This window comes from Carlito syrichta, unplaced genomic scaffold, assembly GCF_000164805.1.
Source record: "Carlito syrichta isolate Samal-C Ts95f unplaced genomic scaffold, Tarsius_syrichta-2.0.1 Scaffold308755, whole genome shotgun sequence".
In the NCBI taxonomy this organism is placed as follows: Eukaryota; Metazoa; Chordata; class Mammalia; order Primates; family Tarsiidae; genus Carlito; species Carlito syrichta.
This window is the reverse complement of record NW_007252851.1, coordinates 503,705-522,039: the sequence shown is the minus strand read 5'-3', so window position 1 is coordinate 522,039 and position 18,335 is coordinate 503,705. Positions and strand designations below refer to the sequence as shown.

At 39.7% G+C, this 18,335-nt stretch overlaps 1 protein-coding gene across 1 annotated transcript; it reads left to right on the top strand.

The window, feature by feature from the left end:
- Positions 1-651: 651 nt before the first annotated feature.
- FBXO43 (F-box protein 43) lies at positions 652-17,720 on the top strand. Its single transcript, XM_008065668.2, is given in 6 exon segments — positions 652-714; positions 716-737; positions 5,583-7,062; positions 12,017-12,119; positions 16,795-16,998; positions 17,098-17,720. Coding segments are annotated over 6 exon segments (2,121 nt in total). The 3' UTR covers positions 17,347-17,720.
- Positions 17,721-18,335: the final 615 nt, after the last annotated feature.

Below are 18,335 nucleotides of genomic sequence, written 5' to 3'. Positions count from 1 at the left end.
CCCTGAGGGCTCGGCCGAGGTTCCTCTCCAGCGTACCCGGCCGCGACTACTCGGCTCCCTCGCTCCTCTCCGCCCCGCCCGCCCGGCGGTCTCCAGGTGGGCGGGAGGGGGGACCCCCGAAGTGTGCCCGCGGCGGGCCTCTGGGGGCGCCCCCGCCCCAGACCCCGCGTCCCGCTGTGTTTTCCAGGTCCTGAGACCAGGGAGGCGCCCCGCAGCCCTTCGCTCCTCCGCTCCCTCCGCTCCAGGCGACGCCCACCCTCCTCGCCGTCCCCGGCTCTCGGGGCCAGGCCGGCCTCGGGAGGGCCGAGCGGAGCCCTGACACCCCGGTGAGACCGTTACCCGCCCGCCCGCTGGTGGCAGCTCGGGGACGTCGATGACAGCGCTGCGGCTCACACTGGCGCGTCGGCAGCCCGAATTTGGGGAGTTTGCTCATTTCCAACACTAGCTGGAGAAAAAGGGATATTAAGATTACTGTTGCCTGGAAAACTAGAGGAAATTCCAAAGTGCTTTAGGCCTTTTCAATTGTTAAAAGTAACTCCTGCAGCCTGTCCTCGACATACCCTTCCGCTTTCAGCATCATCCTGCTGCTTCTGCAAATTTCAATTAATTGTTCAAACCAAAGTTTTTCTCTTTAAGTGGTATTACTTTGGCATGAATTTTAAAGGCAAAGATGAGAGATTTTCTTGTTTGGAAACCTGCATGACTTTGTCATCTTGAGAGCTCAAGCTTTAGTGATGGTAAGATTTTCCACTTTAAAAATGAAGGCAATTTTCACTCTTTAGCTTTAATATAGCTAAATAATATTTCATTTTCTGATTTGATAGGTGCTTTTTTTTTTAAAAGAGCGCTTTAGTGATGTTTTCCCAACCTTTTATCAGGAGCCCCTCTCTCTCTCTCTCTGTCTCTCTCTCTCTCTCTCTCTCTCTTTTTTTTTTTTTTTGAGTTAGAGTCTCATTCTGTCACCCAGACTGGAGGGAGTGGCACGCTCACGCTCACTACAGCCTCGACCTGCTGGGCTCAGGCGATCCTTCTGCCTCTGCCTTCCAAGTAGCTGGAACCACGGGCGCACGCCACCACGCCCGGCTAATTTTTTGATTTATTGTAGAGGCGCGGTCTCGCTGTTTTGCTCGGACTGGTCTCGAACCCCTGAGCTCAGGTAATCGTCTCGACCTCTGCCGCCCAAAGTGCTGGGATTACAGGCGTGAGCCACCGCGCCGGACTAGGGGCCTCGTTTTTAAAAATGGGTATCTAAGAGGTGAGCCTTGTTTGATTCATCAGTGAACTGTTAAGTCAGTAAAATAAGTCAACGGCCATCGCATGGTTGTACATGAATAATTTTTAAATTAAGTTTTGAGACCAACGTCTTGGGGTAGTAGAAAGACACCAGAGAAAGCACGTTGGAGGCAACTTCAAATGTGAAGATGAACAGAAAAAGGTTTTTTTTGGTATTTTTGTAGCAAGTAACTTGCAGTTTTTAGGGGAAGAGGCTATCTACACTCCCACTCTTTATTTCTAACAATTTGCCTCTGTTTCCCAAATTCTAGCTGAGTGAGACACCTAGTGGTGACATAGTAGAATAGTTATATTTGTTTTAACTTTTTTTCTTTTAAAAATCATTTATTTAAAGCATGGCGTACAAAAACATTACTTTCTATAGTTATTCATAGTACTTGCTTTAAAATCATAGTCTTTTTTTAAAAATTGAATTTTCACTTTTTAGGTTCAGGGGCACAAATGCAGGTTTGTTACGTGAGCCTATTGGGTGGGGATTGGGCTTCTAGTGTCCCCATTGTCCAAATGGTGTATGTTGTACCCAATAGGTAGTTTTTAAACCCTTGTCCCCGCTCCTTGTGGCAGCCCCTCCTTTGGTGCTCCCAGAGTCTGTTATTTCCCTTTTATGTCCATGTGTACCCATTGTTTAGCTCCCACACGTAAGTGGAATGCGTGTTGTTTGCTATTTCTGAGCCATTTCACTTAGGATAATGGCCACCAGGGCCACTCATGTTGCAGCAAAGGACATGAAATCGTCCTTTTTAAAAAGGACTCTACCAAATTGAGTGAAAACTGTTAATAGAATGATTGTCAGAAAGGAGTAAAACTAATTCATTGATGGAGGTGTAACTTGAAAACATTCTATTTTATTAATATTTGGAAAACAAAAAACTGTCTTAAAATATAATACAAAGTATAGAGCACAAAGTTTGATCATCTTCTTGACTTGTGAGCATGTGCAGACATTAGCAGTAATCTGAGAGGATGTAAATCAAGAGAGGACAGTGAGATTTATCAAAAAAGAGTATAGATTTAGAAGGTTAGGCTGGGCACGGTGGCTCACACCTGTAATCCAGGACTTTGGGAGGCTGAGGCAGGAGGATGGCTTGAGTTCGGGAGTTCGAGACCAGTCTGGGCATCATGGCAGGACTTTATCTCTAAAATAAATTTTTAAAAAAACGTAGCCAGGTGTGGTGGTGTGCACCTGCAGTCCCAGCCTCTTGGAAGACTGCACTCCAGCCTGGGAGACAGAGTGAGACTCTGACTCCCAATTTTTTTTTAAAAGGGTTAAAAACACTTAGATACTTTTCCCAGTAAAAATGACCTTCTAAAGATCATTAAACCATAAAGAAAAATTTTGTTTTTGTAACTAAGCTCATTTACTAACATTTAACTGATGTAATTTAGGTATAAATAAATTACCATCCTATTTCAGTCAACTATAATATAGTCTTCCCAGAATCTTTTAATAGAGAAATATTTGTGCATTTGTCCTGGAGAAAACTTTGAAGGAATGATAATTTTCTTAGTGTCCTTTGAATAGTCTGGTGATAAAAACCATAATAAATTTCTTTTTTTCTTAACATTCTGATTTTCTTTTCTTTTTTTTTTTAGTTGGAGTCTCACTCTGTTGTCCAGGCTGGAGTGCCGTGGCACGCTCATGGCCACCCCAGCATCAACCTGTTGGGCTCAAGTGATCTTTCTGCCCCAGCCTTCCAAGTAGCCAGAACTACAGGTGCATGCTGCCACGCCCAGCTAATTTTTTGTTTGTTTGTTTTATGGTAGAGATGAAGTCTCGCCAAGTGGCCAGGCTGGTCTTAACCCACGGGCTGAGGCAATCCACTTGCCTGGGTGTCCCAAAGTACTGAGCTACTGAGCCTGGCCAACATTCTGATTTTCATTTCTTTTCTTTTAATGTCAGAGTCTCACTCTGTCAGCCAGGCTGGAGTGTAGTGGCATGCTCACAGCCACTGCAGCCTTGACCTACTAGACTCAGGCAATCTTTCTGCCTCAGCCTTCCAAGTAGCTGGAACCACAGGTGCATGCCACCACGTCTGACTGATTTTTTGACTTATTGTAGAGAGGAGGACTCGCCATGTTGCCCAGACTGGTCTTGAACCCCTAAGCTCAGGGAATCTTCTTACCTCTGCCTACCAAAGTGCTGGGATTAACAGGTGTGAGCCACCACTCCTGGCTTATTCTGATTTAAAAGAAATAAATGTACTTTCTTAACTTTGAGTTAAGATTTATTTTAGGTTTCTAAAAAGGAGGAATATTGACCAGGTGTGGTGGTTTAAGCCTATAATCCCAGCACCTTGGGAGACTGAGGCAAGAGGATTGCCTGAGCCCACAGGTTCAAGATCAGCCTGGGCAACATGGTGAGACCTCATCTCTATAATAAATAAATAATTAGCTGGGCATGGTAGCACATGCCTGTAGTTCCGGCTACTTGGAAGACTGAGGCGGAAGGATCACCGCAGCCCAGCAGGTAGAGGCTTTGGTGGCCAGGAATGTGCCACTGCACTCCAGCCTGGGTGACAGAGTGAGACTCCAACTCAAAAAATAAAAGAAAAAAAAGGAATATTATGATACTGTTGAAGATGTTAAGGAGTAAAATATTTTCTAGTGTCATCCTTGCTTATATAATTATTGAGTAGTCATTCTTTAAGTAATTTTTTTAATTGTTTATTTGCAACTTCAAGAATATTTTTATTTATTTTATTTTTGAGTTGGGGTCTCACCCTGTTACCCAGCCTGGAGTGCAGTGATATGATCACGGCTTACCACAGCCTCAACCCCGTGGGCTCAGGTGATCCTTCTGCTTCAACCTCCCAAGCAATTGGAATACAGGTACACGCACACACCATGATGTCCAGCTCATTTTTTGATTTTCTGTGGTGACGAGGTCTCCCTATGTTACTTAGGCTGAGCTCAAACTTCTGGGCTCAAGCCATCCTCCCATCTTGGCCTCCCAAAGTACTGGGACTATAGGCATGAGCCACTGCACTTCACTAGACTTCAAGAACATTTTAAATGGTGGTTTTCCCACAGATAGTTGTCTGTTTGTGAATTCAAGCCTACAACTGGACCTTATCTCACAAAATATTTAAAAACCAAGATATGAATGAGTAACATGCCAAGTTTGAAATGACTTTGTATCTGGTGCAGTGGTTCATTTTGATTAGCTCAGGGCATGGTGGCATGTGTCTATAGTCCCAGCTATTTGGGAGGCTGAGGAAGAAGAATCACCTGAGCCCAGAAGGTAGAGGCTGCAGTGAGCCCTGATCATGCCACTGCACTCCAGTCTGGGCCACAGAGTAAAACTATGACTCAAACAACGACAACTAAAATGATGTACTTTAATTCTTTCAAAATCATAAGATAACAAAATACATTTTTTTTTTTGAGTTGGAGTCTTACTCTGTCGCCAAGACTGGAGTGCAGTAGAACGCTCCCGGCCACCTCAGCCTCAACCTGCTGGGTTCTGGTGATCCTTCCGCCTCAGCGTTCCAAGTAGCCAGAACTACAGGCGTGTGCTACCACGCCCGGCTAATTTTTGATTTATTGTAGAGATGAGGTCTCGCCAAGTTGCCCAGGTGGGTGTCGAACCCGCGGGCTCAGGCAATCCACTCACCTCAGCCTCCCAAGGCGCGGGATTACAGGCTAAGCCACTGAACCCAAGGTAAAATAATCTAAAAATGATGCTGCTGGGTTTTTTCCCTTTAAGGGTAGTTTAAGAAACTATTTGTGGGCATGGTGGCTCATGCCTGTAATCTCAGCACTTTGGCAGGTGGAGGCGAGAGGATTGCCTGAGCCCAGGGGTTCAAGACCAGCCTGGGCAACTTGGCGAGACTTCATCTCTACAATAAATCAAAAAATTAGCCAGATGTGGTGGCACACACCTGTAGTTCCAGCTACTTGGAAGGCTGAGGCGGAAAGATTGCCCGAGCCCAGTAGGTTGAGACTGCAGTGGCCTGGAGTGTGCCACTGCCCTCCAGTCTGGGCGACAGAGTGAGATTCCTACTTAAAAAAAAAAAAAAAAAAATTGTGCATGGTGCTTAGACTATGGGTACTCAAATGATCCATGAATATTTACAACCTGAACGTTTTGGTTTTATGATGTCAGAAAGTTGTTTTAAGTAAGATACACATCAGATTTTTGTGGAGTAGATCTGGTTTTTTTAAAAGTAACTTTTAAAAATTGCCATACAATTTTCCATTATTAACTATAATCATAACAAATAATGTATTTTGCTGTTAGCTGCCTGGCTACTCATAAAAGGCAAAATAACTTTGTTTTCACTTTGTAGAAACAGAGATTTTGAAGATGTCACAAAAACACTCAGGGCAAACTCATACTGGAGCAGGAAATGAGGTGGACTCTCCTACTGTCAATTCCAGCTACTCCTGCTTCAGAGATTTTTGTTCCACATCTTCAGTTCAAGACAGTGGCTATAATGACTTAAATTCTTGCAGCTTTGATAACACAGATGATGAATTTTTTAGAAAGAAAGAAAAAAGCCCAACATTAATCCATGAGCACCCTGAAACTTCAAGCCCGGGCTTAACACATCCTATAAAATCTCCCACTCAAAAAAAATTTGTCTTCCCTTGGAAAGAAAAGGATAAAACAGCAGAACTTTGTGAAACTCCTAAAGTCAGCGGGAAAAAATGTTTACTGCGCAGGAGGTTGAACTTATCTTTCTCTCTCCTAAAAGGGAGCTTTGAATCACAAAATAGTTCTCTAGAAAGTAGTACCAACCAAGTTTTCAACTTAGGAAAAAATATTCCAAGCGGTGCTTCGGGTTTTCCAAGGCAAAACAATTTTAGTCCTTTGGTTACTAGTACTTTAAAAACAGAAGAAGTGACTTCGAGCTGTCAAAAATTAAGACTTAATTTTTCTCAACAAAAGACTTCCACAGTTGATGACTCCAAAGATAATTGTAGCCTATTTGAAGTTGAGTGTATATCTCCAATTCAGGGCAATAGTTTTAAAGACTCTATCACACATGAATTTAGTGATAGCAGTTTATGCATTAATGATGAGAATACATATCCACAACTTCTGGGCTCCTCTGTTAGTGGAGCAACTTGTGGAACAGACAAGGACATATTTGTGACTCCAGTAAGTAATCTTGTAGCAAATCTTAAATTTAATGCAAGCCAAGCACGTTCTGCTTCAACTGAAGTGAGAGGCCATATTTCAACACCTGAAGACAGTGGTTTCAACTCACTTAGCTTGGATAAATCAGAAGATTCCCTCTCTGACCAGGACGGTTCTTTCCAAGAACTCCTTCAGAAACATAAGGGAATTCTCAAAGTGGAGGACACTTTAAGAAAGACAAGACGTCTTGGAAGGTCGAGAAGACTGTCCACCCTTCGGGAGCAGGGTTCGCAGTCAGAGACAGAAGAGGAAAAGCCGATTGTCCACTCTGACTCTGAAACAAGACCAGCTGCTGATTCCAACATCTCAGAGAGTCAGCCGAACAGGGATGAGAGTAGGGATTCGACTTTAAACTTGAAGAATTTATCAAACACCCCAGCCTTGCAATTAGTGCATGAACTCTTTATGAAAAGCAAAAGGAAAAGAGTCCAGCAGAATGGTGCACATGAATTCTTAGAAGAGAGGGATAGGGGGAAAATAGCTGTACTGCAGTGTGTACTTGCAGGACTGATTGGCAAGAAAATGGGTATAGAAAAACTGGACATCTTGACAGAATTAAAATATAGAAACTTAAGACATGTTCTTGCTATGGTTTTAGATTCCTTGACTGCAGAGAACCTATGCAGGTAAGAAATAAAAGTTGTTTATGAAATAAAACTTTTATCTCTTTTTAAGTTGGAAAGATTTTCTATGACTTGTGTGGTTGTCCTGTTTTTTTGATTGTTTGTCTTGCTTTATTATTTCTCTCTCTGGTTGTCTTACACTATAGCAAAGTTTGTTTAAGTGAACTTCCATGGGAAAGGTTTATTTACTAGACCTTGCTAGTAAATAGTTCCTTTTATTTAAGGAATTGTTGTTTGGAAATGGAGTTTCCAAAAGTTTAACTTTACATTTTCAAAATGGCAAACTTTACTCCATAGAACTTGTTTTAGTTTTCATCCTATTGTCAGATTGCATGTTGTAGTAAAGTCATTACAGTTGGTCAGAAATAATATAAAGCATGGTGGTGACTGAGAAACGACAACATTCAAAGAATACTAGTTAATTATTTAAGTTCTAGAATCCAAAAGCAATGGTTAGCTTTCAATTTAGGATTTGGTCTTCCCAGAGACCAAGGGAATATGGATTATTTCACTTTCATTACTAACAACAGTGAAAGTTCATTACTTTTGAGACTTTCAAGAAATTTAGAAACTGAAGAATTTCTGTTCACAGATATTTCAGTAGATTGAGTACTGCTACTTAATTAAGGAGAAACAGACATTTAGGAGTTTTGAGGGTAGGAACTAGGGTTATAAAGACTAAAATAAAGCTGTATTCATGCTGGCAATTTGGGGGAGTTGCAGAAGATAAGACCCTTGGGAATGCCTTGTCCATGAAGGAGGGAAGTCATATGGAACAGGATTTCTGCAAGGTGAAAATTAGGGGAGAACATGAAGAAAGTTCTTTTTTCTTTTATCTTTAAATTTTTCTCCTTTCTTTCTCTCCCTCCCTCCCTTTTTTCCTCTAGTCTCACAGAATATGAATGGAACCTCTTTCTTGATAGGTATATGTCAAGAATTTGGGTCAAAGAGTCCCTGTTGTTCTTATGATCAGTACTTCTACTAACGTGCTTCTTCACCTTTCTTTATACATTAATTGTAGGTGATTGGAGAGAATTGTAGAATTTCATAGCTAGAAGTCTTCTGATATATCTGGCTTAATCATGTATTTTGAAGATGGGAAATTTGTGCCCCAGAGAAGTTAAGTGACCTGCCAACAGTCACTCAAGTAAATAGGAATTGATCTAAGTCTACAATGAGCTCTTATTTATTTATTCCTCTCCCCCCCCCACACACACTTTGGTAGGCTGAGGAAGGAGGATCACTTAAGGGCAGGAGTTTGAGACCAGCCTGGGCAACATAGCAGTCTCATCTCTACCAGAAAGCAAAACAGTTAGCCAGGTATGGTGGCACTCACATGTAGTCCCAGCTACTCAGAAGACTGAGACAGAAGGATTACCTGAGCCCAGGGGTTTGAGACTGTAGTGAGCCTAGATGGTGCCATGGCACTCCAACCTGGGCAACAGAGCGAGACCCCAATCCTCCTGCCTCAGCCTTCCAAAGTGCTGGGATTATAGGTGTGAGGCACTGCACCCAACCACTCTGATTTCTAACTCGGTATTTTTCCACAAAGTCTTATTAAGGTTTAAGGCTGGCCAAGCATGATAGCTCACACTTGCAATCCCACCACTTTGGATGGCTGAGCTGGGAGGACTACTTGAACCCAGGAGTTTGCGACCAACTTGTGTAGCAACCTTGTCTCTACAGAAATTAAAAAAAAAAAAAAAAAAAAGTGGTGTTTTTTTTTTTTTTTTTAAAGATACTTGTCAGTGCAGGTCTTTCTGACATGAATCTTTCTTTTTCCTTCTCTTCTTCTCGCTAATAAACTCTTTTAAAACTAAAAAAAAAAAGAGCTAGGCATGATGGTGTGCCCCTTGTGGTCCCAGCTATTTGGGAGGCTAAGGTGAGGATCCACTTGAATACAGGGGTTTGAGGCTGTAGTGAGCCATGATCGTGCCACTGGGCGACAAAGTGAGACCTCAACTCAACAACAACAACAAAAGGTTTAAGGCCCTTGGAGTAGTCTTGACCAGGAATGTATTTGATGTAACTCAAGTAGGATAATAAACAGATTAGTGTACCCATATGTGTGTGCCTTTTAAAAATGTTCAAATGGTAAATTTGCTTTAAGAATTAAGGAGATGGCTGAGATATAGATTTTGTAAATTTTGAGACAGGATCTTACTCTATAGCCCAGGCTGGAGTGTGGTGGCACAATCACAGCTCACTGCAGCTTCAGACTCGAGTGATTCTCCTACCTCAGCCTCCCAAGGTAGCACAGGCACACACTACCATGCATGGCTCATTTTTACATTTTTTTTTGTAAAAATAGGGTTTTGCTGTGTTGTTGGTCTTGAATTCCTAGAACCAAATGGTCCTCCTGCCTTAGCCTCCTAAAGTGCTGGACTACAGGTGTGAGCAAGCACACCCAGCAGGAGTATTATTTTTATATGCTGGAGTATTTGGACCAATTAATATAAAAAATTGAGTGACACTTTTGGGCACTTGCTTGTGTGGATATTTAGTGACATTTCAACAATTACCTCTTCTATTCATTGCTCCAAACTTATCGTATTTGTATCACAGAAATGTGTACCTATGTTAGCAGTGCTATTCTTGGTAACTTGAGAGTTGATGGTAGTTGAAATATCTGTGGCAAAAGGCCAGGTGGGGTGACTCATACCTGTAATCCTAGCACTTTGGGAAGCTGAGGCAGGAGGATCACTTGAGCCCAGGAATTCAATACCACCTGGGCAACATAGCAAGACCTCATTTCTACAAAAAAATCAAAAAAGTTAGCCAGGCATGGTGGTACATGCCTGTAGTCCCAGCTACTTGGGAGACTGAGGCTAGAGGATCACTAGAGCCCAGGAGGTTGAGGCTGTGGTGAGCTGTGATGGTTCCACTGCACTCCAGCCTGGGTGACAGAGTGAGACTTTGACTCAAAAAAAGAGAAAAGAAAGAAAAAAATACCTGTGGTAAATAATCAATTCTATAGTTCATTTCTTCTGCATTAATGGGCGATTTTCTGCCTATTCCTCTTGTTTTCTCTAATATAAGGCATGTATATCAGCTTAGAGAGAGGCAATGGCAATTAAAGTAGCCATGGTAGCTAGTAGTGTTCTCAAGTATTACTTTGCACCCTCCATTAAAGTGACTTCTGGTTTTTTGTTGTTTTTTTTTTTGAGTTGGAGTTTCACTGTCACCAAGATAGAAGTCTCACCAAGGCTGGGGTGCAGTGGCATGCTCACAGCCACTGCAGCCTCGACCTGCTGGGCTCAGGCAATACTTCCGCCTCAGCCTTGCAAGTAGCTGGAACTACAGTCACGCGCCACCATGCCTGGCTAATTTTTTGATTTTTATTGTAGAGGTGAGGTCTCACCAAGTTGCCTAGGCTGTTCTTGAACCCATGGGCTCAGGCAATCCTCTCGCCTCATCTTCCCAAAGTGCTGGGATTATAGGTGTGAACCACTGTGCCCAACTGACTTCTGTTTTTCAATTTCTTTTTCTGACCTTAGGGTAATTAAAAAGACCAGATTAACAATTGAACAACTATGTTTCTTTACTGATTAATATTGTCAAAGTTATTGATAAATAAGAAATCACTTAAAAAATTGTGTTTCTTTTTCTTTAGCTACTTCATTCTAGTAAGCTTTGGTTAGCAAAATAGGAAATTTGTGGTGCTACCATAATAATAATATTTATTATTTGGCACTTAGTATCACCAATTGTTCTTGCATTTATTTAATCAAAATAGGTTTTGTTACAGTAATAGGAGAAATTGATTTTAAAAACCCCTTGTGTTGCAGATGATAATCATTTGCTGCATATCATGTTCCAATTTTTTTTTTCAATATTTTTTCTTATGGTTTTGTGGGGTACAGTTAAGGGTTAGGTGTACAATTACGTTTCATTCAGGTACCCTGTTGCCAATTTTTTTAGTTGGGGATGGGTATTACTCTTTTATCCAAGCTGGCTCACCACAGCCTTGACCTGCACTCAGGCGATCCTTCCGCCTCAGTCTCCCAGGTAGCTGGAACCACAAGAATGCACCACCATGCCCAGCTAATTAAAAAAATTTTTTGTAAAGATAAGGTCTCACTGTGTTGCCTAGGCTGGTAACTCCTGGGCTCAAAGATTCTTTTGCCTTGGTCTCCCAAAGGCAACAGTAAACAGTTTTTAAGCAAGCACTTATTAACATTTAAACATTTGGCTCCATGTTCCATATACTTATTAGCTCCTCTAAGGGAGAAGCATGTGGTTGTGTTGGCAACCCTTAATTCCAGGTAAAAGTAATAAGAGTACAGGTGTGAGCCACTGCACCCAGCCCCAAATTTTAATCATAATGTCCCATTTGACGATAAATACTCTTAATCAGTCTCCCAGTAGACTCATATTGACTTTACAACCATTTATAAAATAGTAATTTGCCATATAATGCTGGAATATACTTAATATTTTGATGCATTTTTCCATATGGTAAATTAATATGAAACAACAATGTTGACCAAGTCATATATATATATATATATATATATATATATATATATATTATATATGTATATATTTGAAGTTTCACTCTGTGGCCCAGGCTGGAGTACAGTGGGATACTCACAGCCACCGCAGCCTCAACCTGCTGGGCTCAAGTGATCCTTCTGCCTCAGCCTTCCAAGTAGCTGGAACCATACCAAGTTTGGCTAATTTTTTGATTTATTATAGAGATGAGGTCTCACCAAATTGCCTAGACTGGTCTCGAACCCCTGGGTTCAGACAATCCTCTTGCCTCTGCCTCCCAAAGTGCTGGGATTACAAGCATGAGCCACTGCACTTGACCTAAATTATATTTTTAAGGTACATTTTAGGTTTAAATGTACTGTCCCAAAGTTTTTAAAACAAGTTTTTCTCATTAGTTACCATACGTAAAAAATGTTAATCTTATGGAATGTATACAATATAAGAATTGATCTTTTTGTTATAGTGTTTGGAATGTAAGCAGAAGTTGGCGTGAAATTGTTGTTCAAGATAAAAAAGCAAATCGGAGGAGGAAATTTTATGTCACACAACTGAAAATAAATTCTGAGGTAACATATATAATACTTTTCTAAAATGAATTTGTATAAATATATAAGAATCCCATATTTCTAGATAACCAAATTTGGTTTTCCTGCTTTCTTTTAACCTTTTTCATTTAGCAAACTTTCACTCATAAACTCTTTAGTTTTCCCAAACTCCATTTTCACCCAGTCTATAAGTGAAATAAACTACCTAGAATCAAGAACATCTTGTTGGGTTTTGTTGCTGCTTAAATGTATGTGCTGTTAGCATTTGAATACTGATAGCATACTGGATTCTATTTATAATTAGATACCCTTGTAGCATGTTTGCATCCAGACTTTTGGGTGGATATTATTTGTCAGTAACTATGCCAGTTGCTCACATTACAGTGGTGAACATTTCTAACATGGTCCCTGCTCTCTTGGAGTACATACCTTGGGGTGACACAAGTATATAGGTGACTACAATCCAGATGTGTTAGGGGAAGCTCAGAGTTCTATTAGACATTTAAAAGGAGTTTTGAGACCTGAATGATGAGTTAGTAGTAGTTAGGTAAGGAAGACAGGGAAAAGGTTTCAGCAGAGAGCGCAGCATATTATAGGGTTGGAGCTGAGTGAGCATAGGTGATTAGGACCTGTGAAGCATCATAAACTTCTCTGTTAAGGATTTGAGGTCTGGCTGTAAAGTTACAAGAAAAGTCCTATAGAAGCTGATGAATTTCTCCCAGGGATGCTACTTTGTGTATCAGGCATCTGATCACTCTAGTACCCAGGTTTAATTGTAGATTCAAGTTTTGCACCAAAAAAGATTCCGAGAGTTCACTATCGCATTCTTCTAGTAAAAAATATTTAGTAATAAACTTTAAGTAAATATTTACTTTAATGAAATGTAATTGAGAGGAAGCATGGCATAAACAAATATGAACAACTAGATGCAGATTGGTGGATTTCTCATTGCAATAAAATATTAGGGATAGCTGTTAACTAAAACTTTGATTTCCTTTTTATTTTCAAGAAAAGTTGGCTGCTTACTGCTGCAACTGCTGACTTGGGAGCCTATAATAATGAAGATATTAATTGCCTTCTTAATATATTGTTTCAGTGTGCTGCCCTACATGCTAGGAACAGACTTAAAAAACAGTTTTTTAAGCTAGCACTTATTAACATTTAAACATTTGGCTTCATATACCATATACTTCTTTTTTTTTTTTTTTTTTTGAGTCGGAGTCTCAGTCTGTCACCCAGGCTGGAGTGCAGTGACATGCTGTTCACGGCTACTGCAGCCTCGACCTGCTGGGCTCGGGTGATCCTTTTGCCTCAGCCTTCCAAGTAACTGGCTCTACAGGTACGTGCCATCATACCCGGCTAATTTTTTAATTTATTGTAGAGATGAGGTCTCGCCAAGTTGCCCAGACTGGTCTCAAACCCGTGGGCTCAGGCAATCCTCTCACCTCTGTCTCCCAAAGTGCTGGGATTATAGGCGTGAGCCACTGCACCCTGCCTGTAACAACATTTTGAAAACCCCTTTTCAAAGTAATATAAGTACATTGTTTGAAAACTCAAACTGGATCATCATGCTTATAACAAAGCACACCATTCTCCTGGCCTATCCTTTCATACTCTCAATTCTTACTTTCTCAAGGTAGTAATTTTAACTCTTTCTTCTAGTATTTGCTTCCATATTTTAAAATCATATGCTTTTACTGCTAGTTCTTTTTTTTTCTGCAACAGGATTAGGTTAGTTCTCTAACTTCTCACCACCACTACCACTACCTTCTAACCCCTCTCTGAATTCCTTTTCTCCCTTCTCCTATCTTATGACTATAATTACACTACCAGTTGGGAAATAATCAGAATCAGGTGCCAGCATCAGCATTCTTTTTTTTTTTTTTTTTTTGAGTTGGAGTCTCACTCTGTTGCCCACTCTGTGGTGCCCATACTCATGGCCACCACAGCCTTGACCTGCTGGGCTCAGGTGATCTTCCACCTCAGCCTTCCAAGTAGCTGGAACTACAGGCATGCATGCCACCATGCCCGCCTAATTTTTTGATTTATTGTAGAGATGAGGTCTCGCCAATTTGCCCAGGCTGGTCTCGAACTCATGGGCTCAAGCAATCCTCTCACCTTTGCCTCCCAAAGTGCTGGGATTATAGGCATAAGCCACCACGCCCGACTTCCAGCATTCTTAAAACTGCATTGAGGTTATTATGACTCACAACTGTAACATGTTGTACACTATGATTACGCTTTCTTTCCTGTATAACTTTTTTCACAAAGTTAATAATTGCCTAGTCTCTCTCTTTTCTTTGTGCTTCTCTATACAAATCTCTGATTCATCTCTTATTATTCACCAGAACTGAAAGTTTCCTCTGTGTAAGTCCAAATGAATCAGGTATTCTACCTGTACCTTCTTTTCCACACAGATGTCTTCCTGGGGCTCTGCCTCCTGCTCCAACATGAACTGGTTGCTTTCCACTTCAGCTATCCTAATGTATAATTAACCCAAATAAACAAACAAACAAAAAAACTATAAAAGAGTTTTCTGATGGTGTTCCTCATACTTGCATAGTGTCACTGAAAGCTCCTTGTGTGTGAAACCTAGAAGGGACAGATCAGGTATACATAATTGGATCTCAGTTTTATCTGTTTGCTTTGGAATAGGGAGAATGAACATTAGACTTGGAATACCACACCTTTTCACTGAATTTTTAAATTTCGTATTCACTGTTTTCTCATATTCATGGAAATGAATAACCAGGAAATAGCTCCATTCTCACATTTTAATATTTCCAGGCAACATGATGAAATCTGTGATTTGAAAATTTTTGGCACTCATGAACATGTGCTTTTGTTGACTGCTTTGTCTCTTGTTCAGAAATATTAGCACACATGCTAAGCTCCATGAGGACAGAGATTAGACTGTTTTACTCACTTGGCATCTATTAGATGTTCTATAAATATTTGTTAAGCTAATGAATGTTTCTTCTGTGGCTAAAATTTGCTTCAGCAACATTTTTTTTTTTTTGCGTTGGAATCTCACTCTTGTCACCTAGGCTGGAATACAGTGGCACGCTCACAGCCACCACAGCCTCGACCTGCTGGGCTTAGGCGATGCTTCCACCTCAGCCTTTGAAGTAGCTGGAACTATAGATCCCATGCCACCATGCTCGGCTAGTTGTTTTTTGTTGTTGTTGTTTTTTATTTATTTATTTACTGTATAGACAAGGTCTTACCAAGTTGCCCAGGCTGGTCTCGACCCCCTGGGCTCAGACAATCCTCTCGCCTCGGCCTCTCAAATTGCTGAGATTATAGGCTAAGCCAGGCCAGCAACATTTTTTTATTCATTCTTTTGGTGCATGCACAATCACTGTGCTTATTAACCATATTAAAACCCATTGGGTATTCTCCTTTTTGTGTGCCCTTGGGTCATGCTCTGTAGCCTAGGTTGGAAGCCATTTGTACAGATGTAATATAAAGAGATGTAGTGAGTCCTTGAATAAGTTCAACATATTCAATTGGTATTCAGTCTAATTTCTGAAGACTAATATTTATCCATTACACTTATGCACTTAAAAACTATTTCTTGTGTAAGTTTTCATGACTAGCTAATTTTGATTCCTATGCCTATCCTACTAACTATAATTGTCATGTTTTAGCTTTTTCCACAGTTAGGTGCCAATTATGGCAAATGGAGACTATCAAGGGAGAGGAAATACAATTATAGTTGGACATGTAAGGAAATTCACCTATAGTACATTTTATTTTGGTAATTGGTTAAGAATGTCAATTTGTTTAAAAAAAAACCTTACTATTTTTCCCATTACCAACCTTAACAAAATAAAAGACTATAAGGATGACTCAATAAAAATATTTCTTTTTATTTTTAATGATTTTTTAAAATTTGCCAGCTTTATTGAGGTATAATTGACACAATTTGTATATATTAAAGGTGTACAATGTAATTTTTTGATATTTGTATATTGTGAAATGATTGGCACAATCAGCCTAATTAATATATTTGATTAAATAAATATTTGAGTAATGTAGTGAATACAATTCAGATGAGAAAGATTGTTTTCTCCTTTTACAGTATCAAAGTTGTTTAAAACTTAACTATTAAAATGAATCAATACCAGATATTTGCAAAAATCAGCCAAAGAAATTGGGTTTCATAGTCTAACAAGTCCCACTGTTCTTCTGAATATGACTAAGGCAAGAAACCTTCAAAGACTTCATGATATTCCATAGCAAAACTTCAAGAATCACCTCTTCTTGGATCCTGGCTTAAAACAGGGATTGCAAAGGTGGTGAAGTCCTGTCCGGTCACCTGTGTTTTTAAAGTAAGCTTTGTTGGAACATAACCCTCTTCTCTTGTTTACTTCTTGCCTACAGTTACTTTCTCTACAACCACAGAATTGAGTCGCTGCAACTACATGGATTGCAAAATCTAAAATATATACTAATGGGCCCTTTTCAAGAAAAGTTTGCTGAACCAAGCTTAGAGCTAGAATTTGTTGTTTAAATTTATTAAAATATTTCTTTGATTTTTAAATGGTAGATGAGAAAAGATTTTTTTTTCTAAAAAGGAATGGTCTAGGGAGAAAATTCTGATGGTGTACTTCAAAGCATTGAAATCCATGAGCATCAGAAAGCCAACCTGTAACTTTTTTATTACAGCATTGACTTCTGTCTCTTACCACAGGGGGCTGTATATAATGTCGAGGATGCTGCCACTCGGCTCCAACTTTTAAATCGCTCAGCTTTAAGATCTGTTCAAGCACAGGCTAGGACACCCAGTTCTCAGAAAGAACAAGTGTCAACATCATCTCCTTGGGGAGAAGTTTTGACACCTCTAGCAAGCTCTTCTCTTACTCACTTAAGTAGTAAACAGGAAGACTATATTAAGGTGAGTACTATATTATTAGAAGGAAATACTTACAGAGTTTGAAATAAAGTGTTCCTCTATATGAAACTGGAAGATTTAGTGTGTGTGCTTTCACTGCAGGTTGCCAAAACACTTTTCAGTGATGAAGCATTAAAACCTTGCCCAAGGTGCCAATCCCCTGCTAAGTACCAGCCATATAAGCAAAGGGGACTGTGTAGCCGCACAACCTGTGGCTTTGATTTTTGTGTGTTATGTTTGTGTGCTTATCATGGGTCTGAAGAATGTAGTAAAGGAGCAGCAAAACCACGAAATAGAAAAGATGCTCTCCCAGGAAGTGCCCAGAGTAAGCGGAATTTAAAACGCCTCTAAAGAGACTAAATACAAAAGAAGCATTCCCCCATGCAGTGTTCCATTTGTCTGAATTGAAATTATGAATATTTTGAACTCATGCATATCTTCCCATTAATGACAGGTGCTGATTTATTTCCTACTTTGTATTTATTATAATCCATGTCTTGTATGTTTTCTTTAAAGTGATGAGTTTTGAAAAAATTTCATTTTATTATATCATTTTTGCCTATTTTAATAACTTGGTATTTTAAATAAAGAATTTTAAGTGTTATCCTATGTATGTATTTTATTGTTTTATGTGGCATATTAAATTTGTGCATTTCATCACTGTGTTGAAATATTCTTCAATCATTAAAAAAAAGTTTTCCAAATAATATTGAAAATTTCAAACTTGAGACAGATGGCCTTATAGATTTGGAAAATGAGTACTTGACTGAAATGAAATACAAATGTTTTCAGATGTTCTATTGAATTTACTCTATAATTTTAATCTCTAGTTAAATAAAATGTACTTAATATTGATAACTAAGAAGACATAAAAAGTAAATTAATGGAAGTATGTAGCTATTCATGATGGGAGTCTTTGTTGATAAGCCTTTATAAGTCACATTATTTTAAATAAGTACTTTAACAAATTCTAAAACTGCAGTCACATATTTAATTATTTAATATAGGTTGGGTATTAATATTTTGACAAATTTTGTCTAGTTGGAAAAGATAATTTTTTGGGAGGGGAAGGGAGGACACCAGGGAGTGGAGGAGGGGTGCATGGAAGAGTGGAGGGTGCAAGGGAGGAGTGGAGAGGGGTGATGGTCAAGATAATTTTTTTAGTGAGACGATTTACTAAGTTATTTATAAAGTACCTCTTTCCACAAGTGATTCGAGTTTGCATTTATATAACAACACAAAAGAGATAAATTCTATTGTTTAACAAATTACTAAAACCAGGTGAAAATTTAAAGACAGTTTCATAATTTTTTAATTTGTGTTTAGGTGACTGAGGTGTG